The sequence below is a fragment of the Scyliorhinus canicula genome, chromosome 17 (genome assembly GCF_902713615.1).
Source record: "Scyliorhinus canicula chromosome 17, sScyCan1.1, whole genome shotgun sequence".
NCBI classification, from domain to species: domain Eukaryota; kingdom Metazoa; phylum Chordata; class Chondrichthyes; order Carcharhiniformes; family Scyliorhinidae; genus Scyliorhinus; species Scyliorhinus canicula.
Window position 1 is genome coordinate 4994666 of NC_052162.1, and position 12010 is coordinate 5006675.

The 12010-nt window shown below is 49.0% G+C and overlaps 1 protein-coding gene across 7 annotated transcripts in view; it reads right to left on the bottom strand.

Moving 5' to 3' along the window:
• Positions 1-2462: 2462 nt before the first annotated feature.
• The window catches only part of atp11c (ATPase phospholipid transporting 11C), a 131133-nt gene continuing 121585 nt past the window's right edge, over positions 2463-12010 (bottom strand). For 6 of the 7 annotated variants that reach the window (XM_038775990.1, XM_038775989.1, XM_038775987.1 and 3 more), the window contains one exon: positions 2463-3580. Coding sequence is in view for 1 of the 7 variants with exons in the window: in XM_038775989.1 (XP_038631917.1) it covers positions 3491-3580 (90 nt within the window). In the remaining 6 variants the exon portion in view is untranslated. The remainder of the gene's footprint in view (positions 3581-12010) is intronic. The other variant, XR_005457827.1, reaches the window with a different exon arrangement.

Genomic DNA, 12010 nt, shown 5'->3' on the forward strand with positions numbered 1-12010 from the left:
GTAACTTCATTGAAGCCTACTCGTGACAATAAGCGATTTTCATTTAATTTCCACCTGCAGTGCCATTTTCATGGAACTATGGGCCTGAATGCCCAGATACCTCTGTATGTCAATGCTCCCAAGGGTTCTGCCATTTATTGTGCAATTCACACCTGAATTTGATTGACCTCAAACAACTTCCTTTGTGCCAAGACTCCAGCCAGTGGAGTTTCCCAGATTCCCATTAATTCCAGTTTTGCTCGGGCTCCTTGACGCCACGTGGTCAAATTCTGCCTTGAAGTCAAGGGCAGTCACTCTCAGCTTCTTCTTTCATGATTAACACAAGGCTGTAATGAGAACAGGAACTGACTGATCCTGGTGGAACCCAAACTGAGCATCAGTGAGCAGGTTATTGCTGAGCCGCTAGTTACCACTTTTGATGATTTCTTCCACCATTTTATTGATTAATTGGCTGGGTTGGACTGTCCTGCCTTTTGTGCACAGAATATACTTGGGTAATTTCCCACACTGCTGGGTAGGTGCAAGCGTTGTACCTAACTGGAACATCTTGCCCAGAGACACGGCAAGTCTTCAGTACTATTGCTGGAATATTGTCAGGGCCCATAGCCGTTGCAGCATCCAGTGCCTTCAGCTGTTTTTTAATATAACATGGAGTGAATTGAATTGGCATGAGATTAGCAATTCCCTCCCGACTGTATATCAATGCGCTGCCTACTCTACTGGATTTGTTAAGCTGCCATACCCAGGGATGCTGATGTCTGGCACATTCTGTTTCGTATAACTTTGTGACTATGAATATATTAGGCTGCTATATGAGTAGTCGGTGACACTTCTCCAGAGGTTGTTTAGAACGAGTTTGCAGTTGCCATTTTGGTATGTCAATGCCAGGTGGACCATTCAGTTTAATTCCTGAATCCTTTTAGCAGTTTGATCCAACTGTGTGACTTTCTGGGACATTTCAGAGTGCATTTAAGCATATTGCAGTGGATAAGTACAGATTTCCATCCATAGTGGACATTGATGGGTTTTATCGACAATGGTTTGATGGTCATCCTTACATTAATGATTTAGATGGTACAAAATGCAATATCTTCAAACTTGCAGATGACACAAGTTTGGTGGGTTGGGGGTTAGGGGTGAGCTGCGAGGAGGATGCAGAGATCCTTCCGTGTGATTTGGACAAGTTGAGTGAGTGGGCAAATGAACGGTAGAAGCATGCGAGGTTATCCACTTTGATAGCAAAAAGAAGGCAGACGATTATCTGAATGGTCATAAATTAGGAGAGAGGAATGTGCAACGAGATCTGGGTGTCCTCGTATACCAGTCACTGAAGGCAAGCAGGCAGCTGCAGGTACAGCAGACGGTATATGTTGGCCTTCATAGTGAGAGGATTAGAGGACAGGAGCAGGGATGTCTTGCTGCAATTACACGGGGCCTTGGTGAGGCGGCATCTGGAATAGTGTGCGCAGTTTTGGTTTCCTTAACTGAGGAAGGATGTTCTTGCTCTATAGGGAATGCAGCGGACGTTTACCAGACTGATTCCTGGGATAGCAAGATTAAGAAGAGATTGAATCGGTCAGGATTGTATTCATTGGAGTTCAGAAGAATGAGGGGGGATCTCCCATGGAAACCTATAAAATTCTAACAGGACTAGACAGTGTAAGATGCAGGAAGGATGGTGGTTGCTCCCAGACCAGGGGTCACAGTCTGAGGATGCAGGGTAGACAAAATTTCTTCACCCGGAGAGTCGTTAGCCTGCGGACTTTGTTGAGGCCAAAACAATGTATGTTTTCCAGAAGCAGTTCGATAGAGCACTTGGGGAAAAGGGGATCAAAGGAAATCGGGGCAAAGTGGGATTAGGCTATTGAATTGAATGATCAGCATGATCATAAAATGGTGGTGCGGGCTCAAAGGGGCGAATGGCCTCCTCCTGCTCCTATTTTCTATGTTTCTTACACTTGCTAATTCCAAATTTTCATTGAATTCCAATTTCACCATCTATCCTGGTGTCCAGAGCATTACCTTGGGTCTCTGGATTATTCATTTAGTGGAAATACCACGACGCCACCATCCTATACCACCAGAAATTAGTAGAATTATGATAAAAGGTTTGGAAAAAGTGGGCTTGTTCCAGTGGAAAAAGAGTACCAAGAGGGTTTTCATGAACATGGAAGTTTGTGAACACAATTAATGCTCACCTACCAATAAAATCAATACGAATGAGCCCAACAGTGGTTAGCACTGTTGCTTCACAGCACCAAGATCCCAGGTTCGATTCCCGGCTTGGGTCTCCCTTTGAAATTTGGCATTCTTGGATCTGTCCTGGTAAGTGTAAGACAAAAAGCTTCAACAGCATTTCCTGTTTTAAGAAATAAAAGGAAAGGTGCTTCCCTTATCTCTGGTGATAAAATACAATTATTAAAACAGTATAGGTCCATATATGTACAAATTATAAAGAGAACTTCAAGATGATATTTGTTTATTCCCCTTTAAGCTCATACAGAAGCTTCATTTTTCTATGTACATATACAAAATATCAGCATACATGTTTATTACAGACAAGTCAATCATAGCAAGATCTGGACTTTGCAGTTTATTAACTATACTAACGTCTTGTACATTCCTATATAGTTTTGAATTATAAACATGATTTATTTCCTTGCAAGATAAAAAAAAGGAACAATGCTGGTTTATATTCATGCTTTAGAAATTTACCATTGTTTATAACTCCGGTGGTAAATGCTAATTTACCGGCTTGCATTATAAGGTTTAAAGTAACTTGTTAAAAGTTCATCTGGAGGCAAGAACAAGAAACTTATGTTTTCATTTACTAGCATCAGTTGATCACTGGCTTAACATTCAGAAAACTCGGGTTATTACATAGACTACCACCTTTAGACCATGGAACATTCCAAATTGCACTAGAATAGAGTTAAAAATGTAAAAACCAACAGGGACAGTTTGCTTTGTACATCACTCAAAACCAGATCTATGAAACCGTTTAGTCTACTCAACAAGTACTGAGGAGCAACTGAAGAGCATTCAGTTACTTGCATCTGACACATCATTGAAACATTGACAAACAATTCTACAATCCCTGATTGCTGAAGTGGAGTTCAAAATATAGAGTGGTACAATAACAATTCAAACTTTAACACATTGATGAGTGAACAATGCCAAATAATTTTACACATTGACCTTTTTTTAGTTGTTGAAATTTTGTTTCATAACTACATTACGAAGCTGCTGGACGAGGCAAACTCAGTCTACCTATTACATTAAAAGAAGTGCATTCTCAGAACGCAGATGACTGCAGTTTCTGATTTACTACAGAAACACTGTTCACCAAAGTAAAATTCATATTCAGAAATTCCATTTCGGGTTAGGTCCAAGCAGAAGTTCAAGGCTCTTAATACCACAGGCCCAGGATATAACAGGGTGGTGCAATGTATATTTACCAGTCCGACCACAATCATTTCTTCACAGGTTGTCAATTTACTTCAGATTTTGGGCTTGGGCTGAAAGGACCACCTTTAATATATTTCAATGTCAACAATTCAGGCTCTGCAAATTTGACACCCTGTAAAGGATCAACACAAATGAAAATAGTTACACAAATTTAATACGAGTCAAAAGCTCGTGTGTGTATATATATATATATATATATATATATATATATACACACACAGCATTATATATAACATACACATTACTTTGAGCTATCTACGTGCAAAATTAAAAGTGAAAAATAAATGGATGCATGGTTTAACCTTTAATCTTTGCTCATGCCAAGTCAATTTTTAGAGCAAAAGTGACATTTCTAAACCAAAAAAAGGAAATCAAGCTACTTGGAAACTTTCTTTCAAATTTTTTTTAAAATCAACACTTATTCCTTAGCAGGCTATTCCCATTTCCAAGCACATTTAATACTCTTATAACAATTATATTGATGACATCCACCCTACTCCTGATCAGAATAAAAATCTGCTTATTTAAAATTATTGAACCTCTTTGCAATTTTTGCATTTCTCAAGAGCTAAATTTTTGTGGAGGGCAATAAAAAGCAGAATTATCAAACTTGAATATTGCTAAAAAAAAAAGACATGCTGTCCCAACTTTTCACCTTGCATGCACCAGGACAGATTCGCAAGAATGCCAAATCTAAAGGGAACAGTTTGTGAGTTTTGCAAGCATGGGTTGGTCAGTCCTTTGCATGTTGCGAACAGATGAAAGAGCATCCTGTTTGATATTACTGGTTAGAAAGTACAGTCCAAATCCCAGGTTTCACACTGACACCAAAATTCAAATACCACACTACTTATTTGTGTGATAGGCGATATGTCTTTTTGAGCATAAGAACACAAAAACTAGGAGTGGGCAAGGCTGTTGTGCCATTCAATACGAACATGGTTGGTCTCATCTCTACCTTCCTGCTTGTTCCACATAACCATTCATCCCACTAATTAAAACTTCTCTCCTCAAATTTGTTTAGTCTTCTGGCGTCTGCTAATTCCAGATTCACGACCCTTTGAGTAAAGTAATTCATTTTGGATTTAAATCTACCACCCCTTAGCCTAAAATTATGGCCTCTCATTATAGAATGTCCAACAGGGAAAACATCTGCTCTACATCTACCCTGCCAATCCCTTTAGCATCTTAAATACCTCCACTAGATCTCTCATTCTTCCAAAATCCAGTGGGTTTAGGGCTAAACTGCTCAATCTAGTGAACCTTCTCTGATCGCCTCGCATGCATTTGTCCTTGCTCAATTAGGGGACCAAAACTGTGCACAATGTCCATCTCACCAATGCCCTACCCAGTTGCAACAGCACTACTCTATTTTTATACTCTATTCCATTAGCTTTGAATGCCAACATTTTGACAGCTTCCTGCTCGTGCAGAACACCACCCCATGCAACTACTGCAGGGGTAAAGGCTCTTCATAATGTCACAGGAAACCCAAACCGCGATTGGACGTCCAGCCAAAATAGAGGTCTGCGCCCGGCGTCGAACAGGACTCCGGTCCCCCTCTGGTGGCGATAGAGGTTTGCACCCAGCATCGGCAGTAGCATGTTTGACCCAGTATGCTCCGGGCCTTCCCGATTCTGCCCCCCCCCCCCCCCCCCCACCCCAGCCATCCCCCCTCCACCCAGGTGGAAGTCACGCAATCACAGTTTATTACAGGTGTTTACAAATGGGGACTGGGTACCATGGCCGCTGAGGGCGAGAGAGAGAAGGTAAGCAAAGTTTAAAGGCTTGCTGGTGGTGGTGTTGGGGGGGGGGGGGGGGGGGGCTGGTAGGCTGCCAGTGCAGGGGGAGTAGCAGGGAGCAATTTGCTGACAGCTCCGCGGATCCGGGATGTCCCTATCGGGATCGGAGTGACCTGGCTCAGTCCGCCATTTTTTTTCATTTATTTTAAACACATCCATTTGTAGAAGCTACACGTCCCTGTCTGCCACGCTACTGACTTCTCACTGCATCCTTCAAGCGTCCAGTGCCTTTCGATATTTCAGAATCCACCCACGACACCTGGAAACCCTCAGACCCTAGCTGACCCATCAACAGGATGGGCATGGCCAAGCACAGTGGCCTACCCGGTGCTGGCACTCAGTGCACTGATCAGAAGCACATCTCCACTGCTGGAGAAGCAAGGGAATAGTAGAGCTCACCCCAAAGGACACAAGCACCATGGCTTTTGGCACCCTCCCTGGCACACTGCCCCTCCCAGGGCTGAGGCCTTACCAGTTGACACTATTTTCCAGCCCACCCCTCAGGATCAACAGTTATCTCCAAGCTTGGCCTGCCCACTGTACCCCTGCTCCCATCCGTCCTGTCCCAGGTCAGGCTGTCACAATCGGTGTAGCACCTAGGTCCCACATCACACTGTAGTTAAACTCTCAGCAGATGCACCCCACCCCCCCCCCCACCCCCCACCCACCCCCATCTGCAGGACCAGTTCACACAAAAGCCTTGAAGCATGGAGGCAATTGGTGGCTGTGAGCCTCTCCACCGCACAACCAGACGTCACCTTACTGGTGCGACCACATCCCACCCAGTAGACACACTGGCAAGACAGGACAGGGGCCGCCCAGACCCCACTGGCGAGACAGGACAGGGGCAGCCCAGACCCCACTGGCGAGACAGGACAGGGGCAGCCCAGACCCCACTGGCGAGACAGGACAGGGGCCGCCCAGACCCCACTGGCAAGACAGGACAGGGGCCGCCCAGACCCCACTGGCAAAACAGGACAGGGGCCGCCCAGACCCCACTGGCGAGACAGGACAGGGGCCGTCCAGACCCCAGAGGAGATAGGTCAGGGGCCGCCCAGACCCCACTGGGGAGACAGGACAGGGGCCGCCCAGACCCCACTGGGGAGACAGGACAGGGGCAGCCCAGACCCCACTGGCAATACTTGACAGGGGCCGCCCAGATCCCACCGGCGAGACAGGACAGGGGCCGCCCAGACCCCACCGGTGAGACAGGACAGGGGTTGCAGAGCTAACATAGGTTGTGGCAGCCACCAGTACCCCTGTTGACAGGTGGCGAGGATAAAGGCTCACCGGTGCCACTCACCTCTGGGGACAGGGGCGCAGTGTGGAAATCAACATATCACTGGTGGGGTGGGGGGAGGAAACAGCGGAGGGCTGGGGGTGGAACGAGACTTGTGGACGGTGCAGTTGACATGCAACTCAGGGTCACCATGTTCACTGTTGGATCTGGATGGGCAAGAGAATACTCATCTTGTTAACATATCTTCTCTTTTCCCCCCTTTCAGGGGATGAATCTCAAGAGGGCAGCCAGAAATGCACGCCATTGACTTCCGGTATGGACCATGGAGTAAGTGGTCACATCCATGGCAGCTCCTGCCCAAGGTCACAGAAAGGAGTTCTTTTTACCCAATACGGGGTGGAATTTTGATGAAAAGACGTAGGTGAATGTTGGAGGAGTACTTTTCCTCCAGGAATGGCATGTCTCCTGGTTATCAGACCCAGCAGAAAACAGTGAGATTTGGCTGGAAAATTAAAGCAGACTTGTGCTACAAAAGCCTCTTTAAGCATGTAGGTGAGGGAAGGGCTGATGCAAGCTGCTGAAAGGCTTCAAATTGACTTGATTGCCTTTATTAAAGCTGAATTCCGGCAGCAGAGGGAACACAACTGCAAAAAGGCCATTGAAGAAGCGGTGCCACCCTTGAAGTGTTCTTTGGAACGGATGGAGAAATGTTTAGAGGTGCAGGGGGCACAAATTTGGGAGAGTGAAGGAGTGATCTGGGACCAAGCGATCGTGATGACAACTCTGGAGACGTAGGTGGGGCTCCTAGGGGACCCCTGTAAAACATTGAAAGTAAAGGTGGAGGAGCAGGAGAATGTCTCGAGAAGGCAGAGCCTGCGAATAGTGGGCCTGCCTGGAGGAGTGGAAGGTGCGAGTGTCACGAGGTATGTCTCTAGGGTGCTGGCGGGCAGGGTTGGTGGCAGAAGGGGTGCTAGACAAAGTGCCTGAAGTGGACTGAGCGCATAGGTCCCTGAGGCAGCCTAAAGCTGGGGAGCCACCGCGGGCGGTGATCGCGAGGCTCCACAAATTTGAAGAGAAAGAGAAGATTTTACGGAGGGCCAGCGAGAAGCGTACCTGCGGCTGGAAGGGGAATAGAGTCTGAATTTATCAGGACATGGGAGCCAAATTGGCAAAGCGACAGGCAAGCTTCAACAAGGCCAAGGTGGTGCTGGACTGGCGGCAGATCAGCTTTGGGGTTGTTCTCCCCGGCGAAATTATGGGTGACGTTCGGAGGCTGGGAGTATTATTTCGAGACCCCAGAAGCAGCCGAAGACTTCATTAAGGAGCATAAACAGGGAAAACTGAGCGGACAGTGCTTGGAAATTTCTGGCACTTTGTAATGGTTGGGAGCATGTTTGAAGTGGAAGTAGGGATTGGGGAAAGTTCATCTTTTTTAGCGGGGGGGGGGGGTTTGCTGGTTACTGTTAGGATTGAGAGGGGTGGAAGGTTTATGTGGGGATGGGTGTTAGGGTTAGGTGGCAGGGGGTGAGAGATGACATGATCATGGGTGGAGAAAAGGAACATCTGAGATGGGCGAGGTACAGAGTGGAATTAAAGGGACGGGAGTTAAGTGGGAAAGATGACAGATGGTAGAGGAGATTGGAGGCATATTGGCAATTGGAGGCTGGTAACGTGGAACATCCAGGGACTGAATAGGCCAGTTAAAAGGCGCGGGTGCTCATGCACCTCAGGAGCTTGAAAGTGGGGGTGGTCTTTCTGCAGGAAATGCTCCTCCGTGTGAAGGACCAGGTTAGGTTAAGGAAGGGGTGGGTCGGGCACGTTTTTCATTCATGGTTTGATTCGAAATAGAGGGGAGTGCCGATTTTAAGAGCAAATTAATGGATTTGTGAGTACAAAGGAGGGGAGGGATCTGGGTGGGAGATACGAGATTGTGAGTGGGGTACTGGAAGGGGCACCGATGGCGTTGGTGAATGTGTATGCCCCAAATTGGGATGATGTAGGTTTTAGGAGGGGGTTGCTGGCAGTGATCCCGGATTTGGCTACGTACCAGTTGATCATGGGATGAGATTTTAACTGTGTCCTGGAGCCAAGGGTGGATAGGTTGAACCCCAGATCGATGGGTAGGGTACAAATGGCGAGGGAGCAGGGGGTGTTTGAGAGGATGGGTATGGTGGATCCATGGTGCTTTCAGAACGCTAGGGGGAAGGGAGTATTCCTTCTTTTCACATGTCTATAAGTTGTATTCGAGGATTGACTACTTTGTAGTGAGTTGGGAGATTTTGGTTGGGGTGGAGGGGACAGAGTATGCGGGGATAATTATCTCAAACCATGCGACCCGCTGGCTGGAGAATTGGTTTAGAATGGGAGCAGAGGATGGGGTGGAGGTTTGACTCGGGGTTGTTGGTGGATGGAGGTTTCTGTGATCAGGTGCGGCCGGCGATTAACGAGTATGTGGAGTTGAATCAGAATGGGGAGGTGTCGGCAGCCAATTTTTGAGAAGCACTGAAGGCAGTGGACCAGGGGGGTGGAGGTTGAGGGGGGGGGGGGGGGGGGGGGGGGGGGGGGGCGGGGAGAGATTATTTTGTTTAAGGCCTATGCGAATAGGGAAAGGAGGGAGGAACATGACCGTCTCATGAGCGAGATAGTGGAGGTGGACAGGGAATATTTGAGAGTGCTCACCGTGGAGGGATTGGCGAGGAGGATAACGTTGCAGAGGCAGTTTGGCAGGCTGACAAGAGGGAGGGCGATAGGACAACTGCGGAGGGCAAGGGGGGTGCAATACGAGTATGGAGATAAGGCGAGCCGCATGCTGGCGCACCAGCTGCAGAGGCAGGCTGCAGCAAGGGAAATATTGAAGATACGGACTGGGGATGTGGTATCAGAGCCCCACATGGGATGGATAGTGTATACAGGAGGTGGAGGGAAGTGGGGCTGGTCAAGGTGAGGGATCTATATTTGGAGGAAGGGTTCGCCAGTCTGGAGGAATTAGAGAGAGTGGAGCTGCCGAGGGGGGAGTGAGTTCAGGTATCTGCAGGTTAGGGACTTTACCTGAAAGGTCTGGAGGGGTGTTCCCTATGTTGTCGAGATACACCCTGTTTGGAACGACTGCTGCTCCCGGATGTGGAAGGGGAGGGAAGAAATGGGGATATATATATAGAAGTGGCTGGGGGAGCAGGGAGGCGAGCGGGTGGTGAAGATCAAGGAGAAATGGGAAGTGGAGTTGGGAAGGGAGATCAATTGGGGAGCATGGAGTGAGGCACTGCGTAGGGTAAACAGGACCTCCTCATGTGCAAGGATGAGCCTGATACAGTTTAAGGTGGTGCACAGGGTGCAATATGACTCGGGCGAGAATGAGTGGGTTCTTTCAGGGGGTAGCAGATGGGTGGGGGCAAGTGAATCAAGTGCACATATTTTGGGGTTGCGAAAAATTGAAAGATTCTGGGTGGGTGAGTTTGCGGTCTTAGCCAGGATAATGGAGGGGGAGATGGACTCAGATCCTTTGGTGGCGATATTTGGGATCTCAGAGAAGCTTGGAGCTCATGGAGAGGAGGAAGGCCAATGTCTTGGCCTTCGCCTCTCTGATTGCACGGCGAAAAACTTTGCTGGAGTAGCGGTTGGCATCAACCAACGGTTGGGGCTTGGTCGGGTGACCTGCATGACTTCCTGCGATTAGAGAAGATAAAGTATGAGTTAAGGGGCTCTTAGGGGGGGTTTGAGGAAAAATGGGGGATGTTTGTGACCGTGTTTGAGGGGCTGTTCGCCGCTGGGGGGGGGGGGGGGGGGGGGAAAGAGAGAGAGAGAGAGAGAGAGAGAGAGATCTTTACAGACTGCACAGTTGATTGTTGGGAAGCATGTTCCCCGGAGTATTTGTTCGCTGTAACTTGTTTTGATACGTTTGTAATGAAATACATCTAAAAAAAGAAATGTACGCCATCTATCTGGCCGCAGCAGATGCACAGAGATGCAGATGCATGGAGGCTGGAGACACAGGGATTGCTGCCTCCCAGCTCCAGAGGCCGGGGTTTAATTCCAACCACGTTCCTGCGCCCCCCAGCCACGGGTCCACGTCCCCCAGCCATGGGCCCACGTCTCCCAGACACGGGCCCAGTTAATGCTCTCTGTGCACAGGAATGACCCTTTGTGACTGGACCAAGCTCTGGAGCGCCACAGCAATATCCATGTGGGCCTGGTACATGGCTGCCTGGGACTGGACACTCTTGTCCTGAGCCTCAGCCATCGGCAGCACAGAGTGCCCAAAGCCTTGGGCATCGAGACCCGTGGCTGTGACTTTTTGACACGAGGCTTTCACTGCGGACGGTACCATCTCCTACACCCGAGGGTTGGACTCCTCCAGCTGAACCTTTAGGCACTGGAAAGTTGCTGACACCCCCTCCTGTAGATTGTGACTCTGCATCGGCACCAGTGATGGGATCATTCTTTACAGAAGTGCAATAACCTGTCCGGACGACAGCTGGTTCCTGGGATCGGGCAGCCCTCTGACCGCCCACTTTCGCACCAAAAGGTGACCCAGGAGCCTCTTCACTAAACTGCCTCACTGAGGTGATTGTATCTGCATTGGCAAAGGGTGCAGTGCTCAGAAGTCGGTGTTGTTGCTGGACTGGCCCTTTGGCACGTGCTGTGAGAGAGATCCCAAGTGGGCCGGCCTGGTCTGATGGGGATCCTGCATGGTGAGATCTTGTGAAGGAGGGACAGGGAGGAGTCACGTGCTCACTTGGTTGTCACATGCCGACCTCTGCCTGGAAGATGGCTCTCTCCTGCATTTCCCCGGCTAACTCCATCGCCCTCTGCTCGGCAGGGCTGAGGGGTCGGGGACCGGGGCACCTCCTGCGGTCTTCTCCCGCTCCCTTCCGTTATGGGCCACCTCATCCTAGCAGACATAAAGGACATGGTGAAACCACGGCGACGAGTTTCACAGGAGGTCTGTAGCTGGTGGCATGTGTGCGTGCAAGGCCACAAAGCACAATACAGGTGTTGGAGTTTGGTGCAGGGTGGGATGACGGAGATGCAGGAAGATGGGTTTTGATTGGCCTCTCAGGGCGTGGGGACGTGATTATGAGGAACAGGAGTGATGCCAGGGGAACAGAGTTGGTGACTTACCCGAGCTGCCGTGAGCTGGTCAATCATCTTCTTGCGGAAATGTGTGCCAGTCCACCTGGTGAGGCTCGCGGCACTCTCAGCCTCTGCTACCTCCGCCCAGGCCCTGGCAAGGATAGCAGGTTGGAGCCTCCTGCCCACCCTGGGGAAGAGGGTGTTCCGCCTATCCACCACCGCAGCCAACATTCAGTCCAGCCCCACATCTGCAAATTGGGGTGTTGGGGGTCCGAGTGGAGTGTTTATTAACTGCTCCAGTTGGTCAAGCTCACCAGCGCTCCGAAGGGGAACACTAACGCATGGAATTCAGTCCCGGTGTTAACACAGTCTCCCAAACGGAGAATTTTGCCCTTAATTGTGCTAAGAATTACCCCGACAATCAAGTTAA